Source organism: Gymnoscopelus microlampas (assembly GCF_963454915.1).
Source record: "Gymnoscopelus microlampas genome assembly, chromosome: 3".
Lineage (NCBI taxonomy): Eukaryota > Metazoa > Chordata > Actinopteri > Myctophiformes > Myctophidae > Gymnoscopelus > Gymnoscopelus microlampas.
This window is the reverse complement of record NC_139940.1, coordinates 40,167,858-40,191,238: the sequence shown is the minus strand read 5'-3', so window position 1 is coordinate 40,191,238 and position 23,381 is coordinate 40,167,858. Positions and strand designations below refer to the sequence as shown.

General features: G+C 44.9%; 1 protein-coding gene across 2 annotated transcripts in view; it reads left to right on the top strand.

Moving 5' to 3' along the window:
* Positions 1-16,170, top strand: part of rspo2 (R-spondin 2) — a 66,584-nt gene extending 50,414 nt beyond the window's left edge. For both annotated transcript variants that reach the window (XM_084052878.1, XM_084052877.1), the window contains exon 6: positions 14,557-16,170. In XM_084052878.1, coding sequence (XP_083909004.1) covers positions 14,557-14,681 — 125 coding nt within the window. In that variant the 3' untranslated portion in view covers positions 14,682-16,170. The remainder of the gene's footprint in view (positions 1-14,556) is intronic.
* Positions 16,171-23,381: the final 7,211 nt, after the last annotated feature.

Here is a 23,381-nt window from a genome sequence, read left to right as displayed (position 1 = left end):
GTGCATAGGCTACCAAGTCAAAATGAATGAGAGGCATATGGATAATGAGGAAAGGCACATCAACCTGTCATTGACTTGGCCAGGCCCTAAGTTTACCCGGGGCCAATGGCAGTTATGGTCACCACTGCGGTCTCAGTCACAAATTAACACAACTTCTGTTTCAGCGATCCCCCTGTCCTCGTAGATCCCTGCCACATATTCAGTTTGTTTTATGCTTCCCGTCCCCCTTCCCTAACCAGAATGAAAATTGATTGTCTAAGCTCACGTCTGGACAGGCAGTCAACACTTGCCTCACGCCGACGGTCTGTGACAAAACGTTTGGGTTTATTTTTCTGCCTCTCCTGCATTTTAACTGCGTTAAATCTTCCACCGGAGGAGAAAGTCATTACCAGTAGTCTCTGGGACGTCTCTGCCCTGGGTACATTCCTTAACTGGAAGGGGGGGGGGGGTTGGAAGCTGGAAGTGGAGGGGGGGAGGGGTAGGTCTGATTAACTCCCCACTAAGTGCCCCCGCTCCCTGACCAAAATAAATATGGCTGCTGTCATTTTGTCAGCAACTGTCTTCAGAGAGCAATATTTGAAACACCCCATGATCCCGCTGGCTTTTATATGGAGAATCCATCGTCATACCACAGGCATGAGCCATAAACATGTGGACGCCTTTCAAAGACCAGTGGGGGTGGGGGGAGGGAAGGAGGGAGGGATGGATGGATGGAAGTAGGGAGGTGGGGGGGGGGGGAGCAGGGGGCCAGTACTGCTCGCTGGGCCTCCATACTCCACATTATTGTCATCTGGTCTTTTCTAAGCAGGAAGAAAGAGGAGGAGTGTCAAGTGAAGTTTTTTTTTTCTTCTCACTTCTTGGCCTGGTTTGAGTTGTGGTTTTTACTGAACTGCCTTTGGTAGACTTGTGTAGTCACATTAGATATGTCCGTCCGCCTATTTGTTTGGCTCTCTTTATTGTGAATTGCACATTCATAATAAGAACGCAAGCTAATGCGCTCGTTTTGTTTTGGGGTGTTTTTCTTTCTCGCAATTTCTGTAACGTTTCGGAAGCGACGGCCTGAAATACGCTCATGGCCCTCCTGTCACACACATTGTTCGGGATCGTGACCTTGTGTCATACGCAATGAAGAGCGGGAGAGGAGGGGGAGCGTTGCGTTGGAAGGCTTCCGCCGTCATCGCCTTCAAGCGGGGAGGAAATGAGACATATGGACAAACATCAACAGCCCCATCAAAAACAGACTATACTGTACAAACAAACAAAGTGGCAGCAAACAGGAGGGGGTGTGGGGGAAATGGGGGACGCAGTAGTGGAATGTTTATTCACGCTTCACAAATGGGGGCTAACACCCCACCCTTGCACACACACACACATTGTATAGTGAATGATCTGATATTGCCCATGACACGGTCTGGGCTGTAAAGTTGGGTCCTCCACTAAAGGTTCACGACATGCGGCAGATTCTACTGGTCTTCTTCGGGGGGTTCACCAGTGGTTGAGACAGATGGTGTGTTTTTTTCTCTTCTTTCTTTCTTTCTTTCTTTCTTTCTTTCTTTCCAGGAATGAGCTTGTTTGAAATCTTTTGCGTCTGGGTATTCCCACCTCCCATTATTTAGATAACCTTGAGCTGCTCTCTGGATCCTCTATCTGATCCCCAGTGCGGCCCCACCGTGTGTCCGTGCTGCATCCCTGCCTCTCGGCGTGCATTCTCGTCTGCCAAACCTCCAGTCCAGCACTACTGCCAGCTTTCCTACTGTGGGACGCACATGCTTTCATCTCTGCTGCGCAGACCAGACTAGGATCTGTGCGGACACACACGCACGCACGCACACACACGCACACGCGCGCACACACACACGCACGCACGCACGCACGCACGCACGCACGCACGCACGCACGCACGCACGCACGCACGCACGCACGCACGCACGCACGCACGCACGCACACACACACACACACACACACACCGACACAGATGTGCGCTATACATGCGCGTGCAGATGCTTTCACACAAACAACAGTGCGAAACGCGAACACACGCTGACGAACTATAAAACAGACCTCACAGGCAGAACAAGTCGCCGCATTTTTCTGCTATATTCCTTGTCTCCTGCTACTTCCTCCTGTCTCTCTCTCTCTCTTGCCCTTCATGTGTCGTGAGACCCCTCTCTCACTCTGGTGTCACATTTATAACAGTGCCTGGCTGTGTGAGTGTCAATGTGCGCGCCACACAGAAGGATGTGTTCGCGTGGCGCACATTGTTCCGAGGAGCGGCATGGCACGGCCTGCGTCCGCCCTGCTCCAGAGTTCTGGCTGGAAGTGGAAAAGACAGGAGCAGAGGAGGAGAACAGGGGAGCCTGAGAACATCTGGTACGCAGTTGCACTGGCTCAGCCACCAGAAGCCCCTCTCCTCTCCTCCTCTTCCTTCTCTCTCTCTCTCTCTCTCTCTGTCTCTCTCTCTTTCTCTCCCTCTCTCTCTCTTGCGCGCGCGCAATCTCGGGCGGGCGTCTTTATAGAGACATCACAGCTTTTAATTAGAGCCTGATGACTCAGAGAGAGAGGCTGTGGCTTCTGACCCACTCATGTCCATAAGCATGGACCCAGAGAACAGACATGCAGACACAACAAAACGGCAAGTATAGGCCTGTTGGCCCCTGTCCGTGTGTGTGTGTGTGTGTGTGTGTGTGTGTGTGTGTGTGTGTCTGTCTGTCTGTCTGTCTGTCTGTCTGTCTGTCTGTCTGTCTGTCTGTCTGTCTGTCTGTGTGTGTGTGTGTGTGTGTGTGAGTGAGAGAGAAAAATTTAGACAAATACAGACAGTAGAGCATTTATTCTGGCCTAAGTAGAGGCTAGAGTCAACCTGTGAAGGTTGTACTGTACTCTTTTGCATCAACATGCACAGGCACTGAGGTGATGTCACCAGCTGAGAATGTCAACTTTAAAAGAAATTTGTCTCAGTGCAGTGCATTATCTAAGGTCTCGTGTATTTGTTCTCCAATGACAGGGTCGCAGCTTCTCTGACCGCTTGTCATCATAAAACACTCAAACAGGTTTTCAGATTTCTTCAACAGCTAGATATGCAGTGGTACGTGACCATAGCCAGGTGCCGTATCAGTGACATTGTAAATCTCTTTGAAAATGCAGCCTCTATGCTGATGGGTGGCCAGGTACAGGACCATAACTCCACTGGGCCTTGACGCACTTTGATTCAATTGCCTCTCCTTCTGTTACCTTGCTTCAGCTCCTCTGATTGATGTATCTGCTGTCTGCGGAGTACACAAACCCCCCCTCGTCGAGGTGAGACCCTGAAATGACCGATGAAATTGCACTGTAATCAAACACAGCTAAAAACAACAAGAAAATGTCTGCCATATGCCGGTAAAGCCTTCTGTTTGTGTTTGAGTGAGTGGTGTGGGGCGGGGGGATTATTGACAGGACTGGATGAGTGGTTCCTGGTTAGAGAGCCAGAGAGGAGCCGGTGCGCTGTTTGAGCGGCGGTGACTCCTGTGTCTCATGTCTGCGATGGGATCTGTCAAAGCCAATCAGCTGTCTGTCTCCCCCCGGCGTTTGACAGGCGTTTGATGAAGCGCAGGCCTTAGAGAGGATCAGGCCCTTCCTGGCTCAGCTCTATACCCTCCCACCCCCACCCGTCCCACCACGCGCAACAGGAGCTCCGCAAACTACATCCAACGTGGCCCCCCTCCCCCCCAAACCTCCAACTCCAACTCTGTGAAGTAGTGAACTATTTTTATCAAAAGATGTGTCGTTCGTTAGGCTTCATGAGTGTATTGTCCTCTGAGGGGATCGAGCGACAGTGTCATTCCTGAGTTAGAAAAACAGAATCAACGAAGACACACAAAAAAAAGAAAAGAAAAAAGGCCGGCTACGATTGATTCCCCCGTCAACAGACATTGCACGGGGATTGCGGCATGATCCGGACGGCCCCTGTCTCTGGCTTTAGAAGCTAAGCCCCGTCTGACTTAGCTTGGCTCCTCACTCGTTAGGGCCCTGGTCCTGTTTTTCTGGGACGGTCGCAGCGCTCCGTGTCCGGACATGAGAGGGATTTCCTCCCAGAGTTTCCCAGCAGAGAGCGGAGGGATGAAAGGCCTTGCAGAGAAATGAAATATAAAGAACCAATCATGCTGGACAATTTCCTCCTAAACACCACCACCCCCGTCCGCTCCTCCCAAGACCCTCAGAGAACACAGGGCTGTAGATCAGAGGGTGTTAGCGGGGTGCTACCCCCCACGACACGCAGACGGACCATGTCAGACCATGTCGCCTTTTTGTGTCCCTCCTGTGACACGCCGCGCTCAATATAGCCATGATGTAATGAGGACACACTGTTGACATAGTCTTAATATTTCCACGTGTGTGCATTCGCATGCCATACATACTCTGGTACACGCTTACATGGTTATAATGCATATGCTAGGCTCAGTGCATGCTATGCATAGGATGTTAGTGGCTCATAGCAAAGACAGATTGTTTATGTGCGTGCAATAGAGGGCCTTGCAGACAGCACCCTGGATGCTTGCTTGTACAAGCCCTTGCGGCCCCCCTCTGGCCCTCCTTCATATAGTGTTACGGGGGTCCCAAGAGTTTTACCTCTTATTGCGTGCCCCCCTCATGGCTGTGTTAACAGACTTTTTATTCCTCTTTATAAAACTGGGTGGGTTATCGTAATGCGGCAGGATTGTTTCAGCAGGAGGAGGGGATCGAGACAGGTAAATCCCCCAAGCTCGGGTCCTCCGTTGGGGGTTGACGCCCACTGCCCAGGGCCCAGGCTTAAGACCCGGTCCAAGTCAACACCACCACCAGCAGGCTCTGGAAATGCAGATTCACCTCACCCAAATGAGAAACAAATGTTCCATCCAACAAGCTGTTTAACAGCGGTGTGAAGAGGTCACCTCCTTGGCGGGATCCGATTTTTCTGTTATTTTTTTTGGCATGATCCGTTCTCAGTGTGAGCGTGCTTTTTTAAAAGTGTACAGTTAAGCCCAGTGAGGTGGTGTTTTTATGCGTCGTAAGGGAGATCGATGTGGTCCTCTGGAGTGAGGGAGCGCTTCATTTTCTAAGTTAGAGGGTGCCAAAGATTGTTTGAAAAGGAAAAGGTGGAGCATGTGAACACTCGCTGTCTTTGGCTGCACTGCCAATTCCCATTTTCATTAGCTTTTACTGCTTAATAGCATGGCGAAGATAATGAATCACAGAGGCCATCACTGTTGATCCAGTCTAGACAAAGGGAGCGCTACGGTACAGTTGTACCAGAATGGCCTGAGAGAAAAATATACACTATATTGGCAACAGATTGTTATGTGTCTTTGGAAATAATTCATTTTGTCAATTTGAAACTGAGATGAACGGCTATCACAGCTACTCCCTGAAGGCGCTGCCTGATTTAGATCACGTTGTGCGGGAAGTACAAAAATCCATCATAGCTTCTTTTTTTGTTTTTTTTCTCGAATGAGATCTAATTTTGATATTCAAGATATCAAAATGAAAGCTTGTGTTGTGCTGTGGCGCATCTCCTCTGTTTGAGCGAAACCGAAAACCCAGCTGACATCTGTAATAACTTCCCTTGCTATAATGATGAATTTGTTACATCCCCGTGTTCTCTTCTTGATCTTCTAATTGGAACCCTGGTCCAATTTTGCACCACTCCTCATAGTATCTGCGGGCGATATGTGCAGCGAGGACAGAAAACAAACACAGGCGGCCAACACAGGCGGCCGGCCTCCAGAAACGTTGGTGCGCGGTCCCCTTTGATAAATGCAGAGCTTTACATTTCGCTCATCAGAAACAAAACACAACATTAAGCCATTCATTAAAGTCAACTGAGGCTAATTATCCCTCATTTACCCCCGTGCCCGTGGGGCAGGAGAGCTCCATATATTTAGGCCCAGATGTGTGGGGTGAGTCAGTCGGGAGATAGCAGACCGCAGATGAGGTTGTGCCGGCTCTCTGTGGGCCCTGTGGTTTCCAGGCGCATCAGACACAGCGGGCCAGTCATCGCGCCTGTTCACCGCCTGGCCTGCTGACGCTCACCCCGGTGACACCATCGGTTGGTTAAGTGAAGCCAGTGTGGTGGAGGGAGGTTCTGGGTCTAAATTAGATAAAAAATAGTTGGTAATGTGTGACTCGCCTGGCAGTTGTTGTTTTGATTCCTAAATTAGTCCCTTCTGGGCTTTCTTGCATACTATAAAGGGAGCTAAATGGACCTGTATGGTTACATGTCAGGGTCCAATTTAGTTTTTTTTTTTACACTCTCAGAGTTAAATTACCACTGAGGATTTTACTGTGTGGCTAGTATTGTAGTAGTGACAATGTAGTGATTTAGGAGTCTGTTTGTGAGACTCTTGGCTAAATATTTACAGGTAAGGTACAGAACCTCTCATTAGTGTACTCATAACAGCAAAGTATCTCAGGGCTGGCGAGGAGATAAGAGGGCTGATGTTTATTAAGGTCTCTGCAGCTGCAGTACCAATCTAGAGTCAGTCTTTCTTTTTCAAATGAGATGGTTGGTGGAGGCTCGGCCATTGATTGCACAGCAGACTCTTAACTCTCTGGCAAGATTGATAGACTTGAACCCAGAAGATAAGTGTAGGGTTTCATGGTCTGTACTGTACTATTCCCTCATCTCTCCTGGACAGGTTGTGGGCACCGTCTGGTGTGACTGTCTCCAGAGGGGGAAAAACACGCTGTCCGCGTCGTCCATTGGGCATATTAATCACTGTGTCATTCATGCATGCTTCACCGGGGCTTCTTCGCTTAAAGAGGCTAATCTCCGAGTTGGGTTTTCACCTCTACTTATTGTCAGCGAAAGAGAGCTTCAAAGAGCAAAGCGGTGAGCTAACCTGCTTTTTAATCTCGGTGCAGATCCTCCACCGGGCCATAGATGAGAAAATAATGACCCACCTAATCCCGACATTAGCTTTTTAAACCGGAATGCATATGTTTTAAATCATTCTTACTAAGCAGCTCTGTGAATGTGAGCAGAGCATGGGGGAGAGAGAGAGAGAGAGAGAGAGAGAGAGAGAGAGAGAGAGAGAGAGAGAGAGAGAGAGAGAGAGAGAGAGAGAGAGAGAGAGAGAGAGAGAGAGAGAGAGAGAGAGAGAGAGAGAGAGAGAGAGAGAGAGAGAGAGAGAGAGAGAGAGAGAGAGAGAGAGAGAGAGAGAGAGAGAGAGAGCAGAAGGTATGATCCAGAGTAATCTTGTTAGAGCTAAATGACACTGTGCAGTTTCTTGTCAGCTGGATGGCAAAATGAACTTCTTATAAAAAGATTGTCCTTTGTACGTAATGGCCCACATTTTCAGACATAATAAATCTCTTCCATTATTTCCCAGCATTTTTTCCTTTAAAAAAATTCCCTGTCTCTCAGTTAAATCTTCGTCATTTCCATTTCATCACCATCCTCATCTTTGATTTATTTTCTGTTCTAACTCAACACTTGTTGAGTTTTGTTACAGTTTTGTTAACTTGATTTAACGGTATGAAGACAGCTGAAGAAAGAATAGAAATTAGAGAATGACAAGTCACCATGCATTTTCCAGCATAATGTGGAATGAGAGCAACGGCATACAAGCCGCATTGATGGTGTTAAATCTAATCCACCTATTCTCAATGTGGGGTCTGGGGACCCCCAGGGGTCCTTGACGGGGTTCCAGGGGGCACCCAGCTACAATAAATGATTGATATTTAGGAACTGAATGGACCTTTCTGTAACTCTAAAAGTTTAGAAATGGAACCAAATAGACCTGTCCATTTGGTTCCAAATGTATTTAACACTAAGGATTTCACTGTGTATGTTGGATAGAGATTCAAACTAAACTAACTGGCCTAATGCATATAACTTGGGGTCCTAAGTGAAAAGTTTTGAGAATCACTGGTCTAATCCATACTTTGTGATACAATGTTATGCGACGCGATCGTACAATGAATTATACATTTGTTTTTTGCGAACGCGGAAGGAGGCGCGTAGTGGAGCTTACTATGAAACCCTGCTCGGCTTGTGTGTGTGTGTGTGTGTGTGTGTGTGTGTGTGTCTCTGTCCGTGTGTGTCTCTGTGGTGCACTGCCTGTGTGTGACTCACGCTCTCATTGGCTCACGCCCCCATGTGACTCACGCTCTCATTGGAATTCCTTGCATAGATGACTAGGAACTCCGAAACTCCGTGCATAGGAGAACCATATCCCCCCCATTCACTTCAATACGAGGCGAAGGCAGTCACGTGACTTTCTCTCTACGCTCTCCCCATCACGGTGAAATAAAACGGATTACAAGTCCGTCAATACACAATATTTTCGAGCTGCGTTCGCTTCCAGCGTTTGCGTGTCTTACTTGTAGTAATGCAGGCTGTGCATTAATGTTGCCAAGGCCTCCATCTGTATGAACCATGGGTCACTTTGGGTCCTGACTCCTGCTTGTCTAAACAACTTCTAAAATAAAACACACAACTAAATTAAACAGCAGTAGGACAGTGTCAAAGGAGTCTATCTTTTTCCAGACCGAGGAGTGTGTGTGTGTGTGTGTGTGTGTGTGTGTGTGTGTGTGTGTGTGTGTGTGTGTGTGTGTGTGTGTGTGTGTGTGTGTGTGTGTGTGTGTGTGTGTGTGTGTGTGTGTGTGTGTGTGTGTGTGTGCGTGCGCGTGCGCGTGCGTGCGCGTGCGTGAGTGAGTGAGGAGAGCGCTGGCTGGCTACAGATCCGTTCCCCTTCACGGCATTATAAATGTATGTGTGAGGAGGCCCTTAATGGCTGCTAATCCAATTTCTGCCACTGAAATCAAATCTCACTGGCGCCAGTAGTTCTCTCCTTCCCTCGCAAATAATGGCCTCTGCTTTGGCCTGTTTATGAAAAAGACGAGCCACCGAAAAATTCCAGCTTTACCGTACTAAGTCCATCAGAATCATCTTCAGAATTGTTTTGATTTTCCCCTTCCCCCTTCTTATGAGATTCTTGTCAGAGTCCAAAGGAGGGATAGAGAGAGGTGGAGAGGTTTTTGTCAGGAGCATCGTCAGCCCATTTACCGTATGTCTTAATGCCTTCTCGAGGTCAGCCATCGATCTTTCTTCAAACCGCAAGCAATGGAGATAAGATTAGGCCTTCGATTCCTGCACTGCCGCCGGGGGCAGTTGGTGGATGAAATCACTTGGCTATGCCAGTAGTCTGTGCATTGCTCTTTTTATTAGGTCATGGCCTCTGTGATTATAGGTTTGCATGTACACATACACCCCAGAAATAGCAGCAGGCCATTCCAATCACAAAATAATCTGCCTTTTCTTTTCGGCTGGGCAGTGTGGGGGGGCATACTTCAGCTAGGGTCTCCTTTTCCAAAACAAAGATATTATGTTTGAAACAGACGAGGGGAGTTTTGGCTTTGGCTTCCTTCCCCCCTGGATATAGATTTGATTGATTATCTGTTAGCCCATCAGTTAGACGTACACGTCAGTCGCATTGACTTTCCACAAAGACATGTGTATGCTGGAGCATTTAATAATATGATACATCGAATAAGACTTATCTCTTAGCTGGATATCCAGCTGCATGCAGTCATTATCGCTGAAGGCCTCAAATATCAGCCGAGGGGTACAGAAGGGTATATAGAAGGACAGTGAGTGATGGGGTGGGATAGGGTGGTGAGGTTTAGATGAAAAGACGACTACAAAATGAAAAAGTGGTGGATCCCAGTCGCACTGGTTCTGGAATGTCCGGTCGTGAAAGGTCAGCGCGTGGAACTTCCACCCCAGTACAACGTAGGGAAGGTTAATCTTCCTTTGCCAGGTGCGTTGGCAGCTGATACGATTGCAAGTGACACTAGAAGGTACAGGAAGTATTTCCACAGACACATAGTTGATATGAAAGCTTACAGTATGCTTATGGATGGGTCGATGTGGGGCACATGCACAGACACACGCACAAAGCACACACAAATGCACGCACACACGCACGTGCACACACACACACACACACACACACACACACACACACACACACACACACACACACACACACACACACACACATAAAGGAATGGTGCATAGGTCATCTTCGTAAACAACCATCCCACATTGTCTGCTTCTGATTCAGAAATTCCAAACATTTTGATTGCTTATGCGATTATTGTTTATTTGTTTTACTTACTTTCAATGCAAACCCAGACACAAATGTCTTGCTGGCAGAAGAAGATTTTTATCTACAAAGGGAAACCAAACATTGTGAAATTAAGGTTTGCTGAAGTGACACTAAATCCAGCCAAATTGAAAAACATTGCATATCTGCGATAAAAGACCTACTCCGTCTTTGGCAGCCCAACCTAATTCTTACAGTGCCAGTTATGACTTTGAAAGAAGACAGAAAATGATTTCAGACATGCTGTGCCTTCCAAGACAAAATTATCTTTACGTGCTCTGAGATTTATGAATTTGTTCCTGGTTTTTGAAAGCAACCAAGATGACTTAATCATTTCTTTCCGGATAAATTAAACAGTTTCTTCTGTGAACCCTGGTAATCAGTTTAAGTGATTACATCGGTTGTAAATATGAGATGATGAAAGCTCGGTGTTCAGAGAGCATTGTGCCCTAAAGGAAAGTCCTTGATATGATACTCCATCTCACTTGCATTGTATCAGATGCGAAGGGAAGAAGTGTTGGAGCCTTGGTGTTGGTTGCCCTCTAGCTGTCAGCACCGAGAACTTGGGGTTATGAAATATTGGTCCCAAGGCTGTGCAAGAGACTTTTTTGAACCGATTCAATCGTTGGCCCAGGTTTTGTCTTGCAGTTCTATCACCACAGAATTTTTCGGCTTGCAGGATTGTAAATAGGACAATGTCTGTAAGCGGATATTAGTACGCCAATAAAAAAACCCGACCCTAACTGCCAGATCCCAAACTCAACAGCTCAGTCTTAAACCAAAGCTGTTGAATTTGTTTCTTTTCCTGTCGATTAGGTATGAAACCGAGGGGCATTGCCACTGCAATCTTGTACGTGTTGTAAGTGGTGTTACAGAGTTCGTAAAGCGGTTTGGATTACAGATCTCCTGCCCGACCCTGAACTAGCCAGGAAAGCTACAGTAGGCTTTTAACTCAACTCTCACGTATTTATTTGTGCTTCACGCAATTGCCGTAAATGCTGCCTTTTTTCAGTGTAAATGTAGCCTTGGGTCCCAGGAATGGCCCATGTGGGCTTTGCCTTGTTACAGTGGGAGTTTAATACTGTACCATGCACTTTATTGCCGTCAAACGTAATTCATGTTGAGCTGGTTGCATTGAAGGCCATGTTTATGTAGCACATAGCAACACTGTTTTGAATGAAAATGACCTCTTTAAATAGCAATTAGGAAAAGAAACCTATAGGCCAAATGCCTTTGAGCCTTGTGTTTGTAATAGCAGCCGTAATCATACTCTAACTCACCCAAAAAATCTAAAGAGACATTTACTAAACAAGCATAACAAGTGTTCTGTTAATGTTTTTCAATTTGAAGGCATGGGAATTTTTATCTAACAGATGTGAGATGTCTTTTTACGAGAAAGCTGCTGAGTTTAACATTAATACCGTGGCTTAGAGTGGCAACGTGACTGAAATGAGCAAGATTAAATTAATAGCAGGAAATGGCTCTGAAAAGGTTTGATGTTTGTTTGCAGTTTCAATTAACAGCGCCATGAATTGTTTTCTCTTCCATGTCTTTTAAAGCAGAGAATATTATTCAAATGCATTTGACAGTGAGTTCTTCATATACTAGTGTAGCTGGGGCCTGGCTTTATACAGTGTGGCCAAAGACCGTCTGGCAATCAGAAGGTTGCTGGTATGCCGCCCGGTCCCTGAGCAAGACACTGCTTCTCGACAACTTAAACCCGCTATTCTTAGAAAAAATGGACCTGAGTTACAACTGTACTTGGACTGCTTTTTTCCATCTACACCAAATCTCTTTGCCAAAAATAGCCAATCTACAAGCTCACAACACATTGTTGTAGATCTGCTATTTTTGCCATATGTTCCCCCCCGAATAGGCATGCTGGGATTCAAGTGGCTAGTAGTGCCCACTGCTCCTAATATTTAGGATGGGTAAATGCAGAGGACAAATTTCACATCATGTGCAAATGTACAGTGACAAATACCCCAACAAATAAAGGCTGCTACTTTATAATTATGTACAGTGTGTCTGAATGTCCCCATACAATTAGACCAATCACAATTCAGTGCATGACAAAACTAATTCACCGTAGGAGTGAATTATGTTGTTTAGACAAGTGTTAGGTTTGATGTTTACCTGGTATCCTAGTTACTTTGTAGCACTTAATTGATTTCTTGGCACTCTATTTGCTTGACCATTTAGTTGTTTGTTAGGGTTCTTGCCACTTCCTCCGATCTTGCACTCGCTCCAAAGTGTCTGCTTCTGCTAAATGCTCAAATTGTAAATTGTGGACACACCAAGATTGGATGGGGAAGCCACATCGTTATTAGAATCTATGGCCTCTATTTGGCCAATAACTACCCAGTAGTTAGTGGCTCGGAGTTTCATGCAGGCACTAACATCCTTTGAGTGCCAAGATTCTCAAGTATTGTGAGCCTAAACCATCAGCGTGGTGTTGCTGATCTGGGTGTGTTCGCAATATTCCACCAACAATATGCAAGATTGTGGCCGCCAGGCGTGGGTGGGCTGGGGGGTGCATGGGCAATTGGAAGGAGAGACAAACAAAATAATCATAAAATACATAAAAAATGTAATTTAAAATCAGATTAAGTTCATTAGATTATTGTGCCTGTTTAACCACTTTCAACCTGGCGTCCCTATTTTGGGCATGTCATTATTATAAAAAGTTGCAAATTGCAAAAGTAATTTTTTTGTTTAAAAAATAACGAAAACAGCAGATCTACAAGCCCACAACACATTGCATTGTAAAGCGATGTGAGATCATCTATTTCTAAAAACATTTTGCAATAGGGGGGCCGTAGCCAGAGCCTGTGGCTATTTGGATGGTCCTTGTCAAGCAAAGGTTTTGAAACCCCTGGACTAACTCATTATCACCCATGACAGCCATAATATGCATACTGTACACATATTACGTCCTACTTCCCCTTTACTGTACTCTTTTCCTATTTGTTAATACTGTATATATTTCACTATTACTTACTTAAATTTTGTTGCCACACGGACCAAAAACCAAAGAATTACACTCTCATGTACTTGTGAATCAGATGTAACAAATACAAATCTTGAATCTTGAATCTTGAATTGGAGAACCATTTCAACTGGATAGGGTGCACATACCGATAATAAAATAGTGATACAAAATGCAATAGAAGCCTGTGTTCATGTGCTGAATTTTCCCTTTTCATTAGCCTTACATTTTTCGTCCGTTAAGTACGATAATTCGATAAACATTAACACTTGCTGCCCTCAAAGTACAGTTCTATGTCTTGTTTGGAGGTGTTCAAAGTGTCCCTATTTAGCCAGCCCAATTAGAGAGGCAATTAGAGATAATGCCACATATTAAACACATCACTTTCCTTACAGAAATAGGTCGAGCAAGTGCAATAATAGCATCAAACTAATAAAGCCCCTGCTTGAAACAAAATGTTTTTGTAGCATTTCGCTGTGTTTCCCCCCTCAGTGAACCATGACATGGCTTGTTTCTTTGTGTTCCAGATCAGGGTCCAGATACTATCTAATCATCCAAGCCTTACTTCACTTTTCCCCCGCATCAAATTTTCTTTTCCCTTAAATTCCCTCACACTCACTCGCCCTCATGCACACACATCTCATATTCACACATCTCCTTATCTTATTTGTGGCCTTTGGCAGCCAGATGGCTGTCCTGTGGTTCAGTAGCCAGTCTGTCATAGATAGCCCTCCGTACAAGAACCTCCACCACACAAGGTTCCATGAGCACAGGAAGTTGGTTCCCCACAGTGGTGGAAAGTAACTAAGTACATGTACTCAAATACTGTATACTTAAGTACTTTTTTTTTTTTACTTTACTTGAGTATTTCTGATTTTCAATATTTTTACTTCTACTCCGCTACATCTCAGAGGCAAATATTGGACTTTTTACTTGACTACAATTATTTGAAAACTCTACTACAGATTTACATTATTATCTAATTATTAATGATATTGCAAAACATACATTAACCACCTAAGCCCTATTCTATTGTTAAGCTCACAACACGTACGTTTACTCAAGTAAAATGTTAAATACAGGAGTATTTCTACATTGTGGTATTGCTACTTTTACTTAGGTAAAAAATCTGAGTACTTCTTATTGGTTCCCCAGCATGCCTTGCCTGCCCCAGTGAAACCTGGGATGCATTAACCCTGGGCTGGAGGACCTTTCCAGCTTGGAAAGACTTATGCAACTTACCATACATCTCTCCCCACTGTATTCCCCAGCAGTGACAGTGAAAATGCTGGGTTGAATAAAAGTACATGGGTTGGGGGGGGAGGGGGGGGGGGGGTGTAGAGATATTGGCTCAACGAATCATTGTATCGACTAAACTAATGAAGCATTGACATGAGCAGCAACCATCAGAATAATAAAACATGTTTTCCCTCTTTTTCCAGGAGGATCAGGAGGCAAGCACCGATCCAAAGAACCAAAGAAGAAGAACAACAAGCAGAGGCTCCGGTTTCGGGCTCAGAACCAACACAGCGACCATCTGGCTTCCGTGCGCACCGTCAGCCAATGAGGACTGAGGCTCCCCCGCGGAAACAGGGAACCGACGCAAAGCTGCTAGCTGCTGCTCCACAAACACCCTGACAAACGACTCCCGTCCCACCCACCCATCCATCCAACCAACACCCACCCCCCCAACTACCAACTCTGCCCCCGGCGCACGGTTCAAACACAACTCAACCTGTCACACCATGGCGCTAACGTACAGTACAGTCGCAGTATCGATGCTAAACATAACGCTCGGTGTCGCTGCCTCCCGCTGCTCCCCCAACAACCCAACCCCACCACCCCCACCACCACTCCCAACGTAACGGCGACCAGTCGACCTCAGCAACGCCCCCGCCCAACCCCCCCCCCCCTTTTTGCCCCCGCCCGTGCCCCTTACACAGCGTAGAACTCGTAGAAGACTTGTTTCCCTTCGTGCACATGTCATTAACCATCCGAGTTGATGGAAAACCAGAGGGGGCACCACAGACTGAGGAGTTCAGAGAGCAGGAGAGTGAAGTGGACATTGTTATTAGAGGTATAGTAAAGGGAGTGGGGCAAGCCTTCTGGGGGAAGGGAGGACCCTGACAGAGGAGAAGAAAGGAGGGATGCGGGAGTGAGGGAGAAGAAGAAGTAGAAGAGGAAGGGGCACGAAGACAAGAAGAAGTTTGGCTTAAGCAAATGACGCTGATGGACATGTAACTGACATCTTGAACTAAAAAGAGACTTTTTTTTCTGTATTTATGTCAAAGCTACCCTTAACGCTCCCTCTGACGGAGACAGAGTGTCCCACGTATGGCCTTTATGTTATGTACATTTTTGAGAGTAATGTTAAGAAATACCATGCATAGTTGCAAAGTATTTTATTCTCAGCACAAACTGTTTACGTTCAGACCGCTTTATGCTCTAACTGTATAGTGTGGATAAAAAAAAGAAGAAGAAATGTAGTTGTTTGACTAGCATGGCAACGAACTCATGTGTACATAGTGGGTGAGTTTATCTAATTATGAAAAAACCTATTACTGTATTTTCAGTATTGAGACGTTCACAGTTGTAAATGTTTTAGAGATGAAAAAGGTTGTAATACCAAGCTACAGAATTAAACAGATTAAAAACTAAATAATAAACATAGCCACCACCTAGCTATTACATTTATATGGTATATATTTGATTTATTTATTAATTCTATTTTGTACTTTTGTGTTCAGTGAGAATTTTTTGCCTCATACTGTTGTTACTCTTATGTGCTGAAATATTCTTTAAAATCCTTATACCAATACACATTATCTTTAAAAAGTGGAGAAAGGTTTTCTGTCTGGTATGTCGAGCAAAGTGTCGTATCACATCCATTTGACCTCATCTACTGATTTAAATGCTTTGAGGATAAAAAGAAAAAAAAGTATGCATCGTTTGACATATTCTAGATTTAATATTTCAGGATCCAGCAAATATATGGTCATAGGACTGCATATGTGTACATTGTGTTTTATTAAAATACATTTCATGTGACTCTGTGATGAAGCTGTTCAGTATTGTCTGTAGGCTACATGCACTGGTTCTAAACAACAACATGGGGTCCTGGGACCACCAGGGTTCTCCTTGAGGAGATAAGGGTATGTAACTCTGAAGGGGTACAAATGGAACCAAGTGGATCCGTAAGGGTCCTTTTGGTTCCATCCTCAGAGTAGAATTAACACTGAGGGATTTGACTGTGTAGATTGGGGTTTCAGAGATAAAGAATGGTAACAAAGGAGGGTCCGTGGCCTAATAATGCATATCAAACTGGGGGGCCCTAGAAATGCAAAAATTAGAGAATCACGGGCTACTGTGCATGACTATAAACTCTCCGCTAGGGAGGTTAATTGCAGATTATTGATCTATTATCGATTGATTGCCGTTAAGAATTTGCTTGATTAAATGTATTGATTTCTTATTAATTGAAAAAAAAATTGGAGCTAGTGAAAGTTACAGGTATGGTGTGTGTGATATCAAATGTGAGCTTACCATAATCACAGTAATCCTTAATCATAGTCCATCATATTCAAGGGCTTTTGGGGAGAAATGAGACAGACTCCATAGAGCACTGCAGAGGGAAGGTCTGTGTGTCTGTGTCCAGCTGATGCTCGTTGACGCTCGTTAATGTTATATACCTCAAGGCAATTATGTTTATGCACTCATTTTCGGTTTCCGATTAATCGATTAATCGATCGATAAGGTTATCAACTATCAATCAATGAATTCATTAATTGATAATTTGCATCCCTACTCTCCGCTCCCATTTCTCTCATCTCACTCCACTATTAATTAATACACTTATGCGACTGAAATCAATCATGTCGCACCGCGTGAGACACAAGTGCTAACTCCAAGCCAAAGGATTGGATTTGGTCAATTGGGCCTTTAACAGCATGACGACAGCGTTGAGGGCTTGTAAGACGGTATGACGTGTCCTCGTCGATGGTGCCTGGCAAGGATGTCATTGGTGGCCCGTAGCTTTCCAACCTCATCATGTAATGCACTGACTGACGTACTTGGCTGTGGGACTGTCTTCCGTCACACACACAACCATTCATCCACCTCTTTATGAGAAACACGTCACACTCTCAGTCATTTTCATGGCCCTCGGAACATTGCGTGAAGATATATAAAAGTCCCCTTCAGACTAATGCTGCCTGGTATATGCCAAAGACAAAATGTTTTAGTGCACGTCACGGCCAATTAAGCCAGAGATCCATACTGTATAATCATTGCCCGTTAAAAAATGTGAGGCCAAATCTGCCAGACAGCTTATGGACGCACAGTAGCAAATGAATCATGTTGTGTCATATATATCATTCTGAGAGACACAGACCACAGGCTTCCTGCCCCTGCTAACCCTCTGAAGTCACACATGATATTTCCATAGGGAGGCTGATCAGTGTTGAGATATCCCACTCACTTTGCTGCCTATACTACTTGCGCTGCAACACATTGTGAGCTTGTAGATCTGCCATTATTTGGTGTGCGACACCGGCACACAACCAACATCAAGCCAGACTCTCCGCAGGCTGGCTTGCCGGGTATCTGAACATCTTTCACAGGTGTTCACACTGGTCCCTTAGTCTATTTCACTGGAACGTTTACTCACTTACACCAACATATAATCATATTCACAGCGCAACGCTGCAGCCAAATCACAGTCGGATCTCATCGTTGACATAAAATCGAATATTCCTTGCAAATAACAATATAATGCGCAAGTAATGTTGACAAGCCGCTGGGTGCAGCCAGCCAGCCTGCCAGCCACCCAGCCAGTGAATGAAACAAAGAAAAAAGCACTGTTGCACTGAATGAAATAAAGAGTAAATGTAGTGAGTTGTGTTAAGAAGACATCTGCTGCTAGTTACAAGTTAATGAACGATTCACAGATGTCATCCCCTGGGCCAGACTGTCACTGCTCCAGACTGGGGGATTAAACCTAAAGGCTTAAGGAGAGGAACTGCACTGAAGTGGATTCATTAAGCAGAAGACCACCAGCACCACTAAAACACACATTACGACGTCTGCAGTGGAAAGAAATAAAGGCACCTCCGAGGATTTCTGCTGCACATTTACAGTGAATGGATCTCTTGTTTTCCCTTCAGCTTTGTTCCCCCTGATACCAGCACGGCAGTTGTGGCGACCCTTGTGACCCTTAATTGTGTTTGTGAGGAAGGGCTGGACGTCGACGGCGGTTTGAGTGTTGTGTCGTAGAACTAGAGGATCAGCACGCTTACAAACATCTGAAAGAATGGTCGTCCCCGTTCCCGACTTCTGTAAACCACTTCTGTAAAGTCTGAGGTAGCTTTAAAGGATATTGTGTATGCGCGCGTATGCGTGTGTTTGTGTGCATGCGTGTCTGTGTGCACACGCGTGCATTTTTGTTGTGTGAGTGTTTTACGTCTGTACCGTATGTGGTTAGGTGGCTGAGACTGAAGCTCCCTTTTAATCTGACAGAGAGCATTTTCATTAGTTCTGTTGGGTCCTATTATTAAATCCTGCTTCAAAGGACCAACAAGTGAAACCACTGACAGGAAATGGCTCAGTGGGCTCTAAACAGTATAGATCACTGATACCCATCTATGCTTTAAAAGCAGGATGTTATGGTGCATAAGCACTGTATGTATCCTATCCTTACAGGTAATGTAATAAAGGCAAAGGCCTTGAGAGCCATGCTGTAGCCTACATTGGAGAGAGAGACCCTCTGTTGTTTGTCATATGCTGTTCTGTTAATGCATTCATGGTGGGTCTTGTCCAAAACTTTGGCCCTTACAATCAAGGGGCATAAGTATGACAGGTGACCGGTAATTTTCCTTCAAACCTTTATGTATTCTCAAAAAGACATTGAGGTTGCCCTCATTTGCAGTGTTGTCGAGATACATCACAGTACAATTTCATTTTCACATCAATATTCACATCAATGATAACACAACAACAAAACAGAAACGTTCCCCTAACGTGTGATACAACACAAGTTTAAAAGCAGTTGCAGACATTTGTGGGTCGGTCTGCAATCAAAGATTTAAATTGGCCGTATGTTATGGGAGAACAGATCTTTAATTTAAACTGTAGGTCATTCCAAGTGGTTGGGGCACTAAAACAAAATGCTCTTTTTCCCAGTCTTTACTTATAGGCTACACAGTAAAATCCTTCATTTTTATTCTGAGAGTGTACAATGGGTCCATTTGCTTTCATGCGTTCACTGTCTGAGTTAAAAATGGATACATTAACAATGAGGATTTTCTTCTTCTTTTTTTTACATATTTGCTAAAAATAGATTGCTTACGTGTACAGTATATACGAGTATGGGTGAAGCCGGGGTGACTATTATAACAATATTATGTTTCATTATCACCACTGTGAATCTATTTCTATATTGTTGTTGTTTTTTATCAAAAGGATGAAAACCATTATAAATAATAATTTAAAAAGAAATCAATAATTACAGATACTAAATAGAGTGTTTCTAATTATGAGCTAGATTAAAAAGGTATGATTGATTTTAGTTGCCATGTAAAAATGTTCACAAGCCCACGTCTCAAATACTTGATAATACTTGTTTGATACAGTGTTGCACCATTTCGTGTGTATAGAGGGTGAAGGCATGCTTTCCCACTTTTATTTTGGGAGACTTTTGGAATGTTTAAAAGACATGTTGAGGGCCTTAGGGCTTACGCACCGTGAAGTCTGTTAATTTACTCCGGGAGTGTACAAATGTAACCAAATGGACCCTTATGGGTCCATTTGGTTACAATGTCTTAATGCAAATGGGTAAACTAGCACTGAGGATTTTACTGTGTGAGGGAAAATAAAACAACAGGGAATCAGTGATGTAAGAAGGTGCCAAACCATTAAGAGCTTTGCATACAAGCAGAGAGACTTTAAAATCAATTCTAAAAGATACAGGGAGCCAGTGCGGTGTAGCTAAAACAAGAGTAATAATCATTCTCTCTCTTGCTTATTGTCATTAAAAGTCTAGCAGCAGAGTTCCGAATTAGTTGTATAGTTTCTCAATCTCAATTGACTTTTTTGTTTTTTAAGAGCAGTAAATGAACTGCCTGCTTCCCATGGATTGGATTCAGCAGGGCAAGTAACTTAATTGGGACAAACTGATTGGGAAGGATTAGTCATTTAGCCTCCTGTCGTTAAATTAAGTTTATGTTGTAATGAGTTTGTATAATGGTAGCACCAAATTTGCCCGGACTGCCACTGGGCAAAGTGACACATTTTGGTCAAATGTAGATGGCAGAAGTGGAAGTAATGACATCGGCTGGGCTAATAACATTTCCGTGGACAATAAACGTTGTAATAATTTGCTGGTTTTAATAACTGTATAATGGGGCAATGGTTGCCCTTTGAGTTGAGGGAAATTTGGAAACGTTAACATTCAAATGGGCGTGAGCGTTTGCTATTGATGTACACAGCAACGAGTGGGGACACACTCTTATATCACAGGCCAAACAAGTCTTAATACATACTGTAGAACTAATTTACCATATGGAAATCATGCGCAAAGTGGAGACATACACAAATGTGTGTATCTTTTTATTCCCAAATTAAGACAGATTCTGTCCAGATTGCAAATTGTATCCAGAGTCCATTTCATTCGAGCACAAAATGGCTTCATAGGGGAAAAAGTGGCTGGCTAACACATTTATTGCATAAATAAATATATCAATAAAAAGTAATCGCCTGTTAAAGTCATTTGCAGCGACATGTCAGATTGGAGGACCCTAAGCAGTTATGGAAATCCATAGCTAATGCTCTGTCTAAATGACATGGTGGAGCAGCTGGACACAAGCGTCTACAGATAATGAACATTAGTCACCTAACCCCATTATATGTGCCTCACCTGCTGCACAGGAAGGGACAGGAGTCAAGTTCACTCTAGAGATTCATGCTTTTTAACACCCACCCTTCGTATTAATATCATCGTTATTTTATTATTTATTATTTCCAAATATCCAGAGTTGGATGATAAATGGGGAAATATTTATGAGTCACCACTTGCTCTGGTGCTGTTTCTTTGGTACCAGCTTCATAACGTCAGGTGCAGAGTGAGCTCATGGGATCCATATCCGCTGTCCATTACCGAGAACAGACAGCCATTTCTAAACTGTCCTGGAATAGGGTTTCCTTTGGGCACCGTTAGTTGTGTTTGTTTAACCCCACAATATTATTTAATCCCCCCGTCCCCTCAAACGCCTAGTTTTTTCCAAGCAGGGAACGCAGAACCAGCACCGTGGCGGAATCCTGGAGAACAAGGGTTCTTGGAGTGCAGTAAATTTACACACCGACTCTCAAACAAAAACACACAGGCATTGTCCCTGTCCACCTGAGGGGAAGGAGGCAAAGCAAATCTGTCCTTCCATTCAGGATGTGACATGCGAGGTCTTTATGACCCGAGCTGAATCATACTGTGCAGCTAAAACACATTAGTGATTACCGGCGGAGCAAACAATTCCCCTTACTGGTGCGCTGAGAGCCATGGCACGGCCGTTGTGTTGGACTCGGGAGCCAGCTGGTGAGGACAAATCCTCAAGGATTCCTATTTTCCCCCTCCCGGTTCCTTGGCAGCCCCTCTCAGTTCATAGAATTTTTTATATGTGCCTAGTAGCCGTGTTACTACCGGTTTCAAGGGAGAATTAATCCAAAGCAGGTCTTATTAAAGCATATTAAGACCGGTGAGTTGGATATAATGTGACCAGTAAAGGCCCAGAGGGGTCGTATCTCCTCCATAGCTGACACTAGTGGCCCTTTAGGAGCGGGGCTGAGTGTGCTACCCCTGTAGTGGCACTGAACAGGTTCCAGGGGGGCTATTCGGGGCAATTGAGCCAAGAGTGCAGCATTGTGGGTAAGTAAGCAGGTTTTAGAGGGGTATGTGCGCCGTACAGTAGGGGGTAAAGGAGAGTCTCATTGTCCAGGAATGTTTACCCCCCCCCTTTCCTTCATTCAGGAGCGGATTATGCAGCGCCATGCACCGGAGGCAACCTTTGCCTCCACTTGGAGGGTCTGTATGTGGGGAATATTCATTCATACCGATACACCCACACAACAGACCATATCTCGATAATAAGTGGGCTGGTTGATTGCCCCCCCCCCCCCCCCCCCCCCCAAGCAATGCTATACGAAGGTGAGAGTGAGACTGGGGCCCTTTGCAGCAGGGCGTCGTACTTCCGTCTCTCCCGTTCCCCTCTGCTAGTCTGGGACGGCTGGAGCCGGTGATGCTCTCCCCTCCAAGTAACATGCAGCCGTCAGCCGCCCTTAACGCAGCACTTTTTATTAGGCACCGTGGCGTTGTGTGGGTTGGCAAAAATGTGTTTAATCAGCCCAGCAGCAGGGGAGGTCTTGACCTCATGTCAATAGTTCCCAGTCTTGATTAGGCTTGCGTGTGTTCGTCACTAACTATGTGTGTCTGTGCGTGTGTGTATGTGTGCGTGCGTGCGTGCGTGCGTGCGTGCGTGCGTGCGTGCGTGCGTGCGTGCGTGTGTGTGTGTGTGTGTGTGTGTGTTTGCGCGCGCATGCGTGCGAGTGTGTGTGTGTGTGTGTGTGTGTGTGTGTGTGTGTGTGTGTGTGTGTGTGTGTGTGTGTGTGTGTGTGTGTATGTGTGTGCGTGCGAGCGTGCGCGTGCGTGTGCGTGTGCGTGTGTGTGTGTGTGTGTGCGTGCGTGCGTGCATGTGTCTTGCATTGAATGTGCTTGCATCTGTGTGTATGCGTGTGCTATATGGTGTGTGTGACCTCATGTCAATGGTTCCCAGCCTTTGCTGTGGAGTGTGACCTGCGGTGGTGCCTCTGGTTCACACTCTGCTCTCTCTGGTTTCAATGATTAACTGTAGAAAGTGATGACTAATATGTTGGTAAAGCGGTTGAAAGTATTGGGATTTCAGAACACATTCTTGCTTAATCACAAAATTATCCAAACAAACAGCAAGCGAAACCAATTTATAGTGTGTGACATTGACATTTTGAGATTAGAATACAATTCAGTTCATAATTTATATAGTATAATTATTATACAGTAGGTCTTTTTTTACATGGCCTGGTTGAATGCTGGATTCTGATTGGTCAGTCATAGCATTCAGTGGTCTGTTATCTCTTGATAGCAGACCACTGCTATGTAAAACCACACGTTGAAGAACAGACCCTTGCTATGGAAGTAGAGCTCTGATTAATAGACCGGGCACCTGGATCACATCAATTCGCAGTCCTT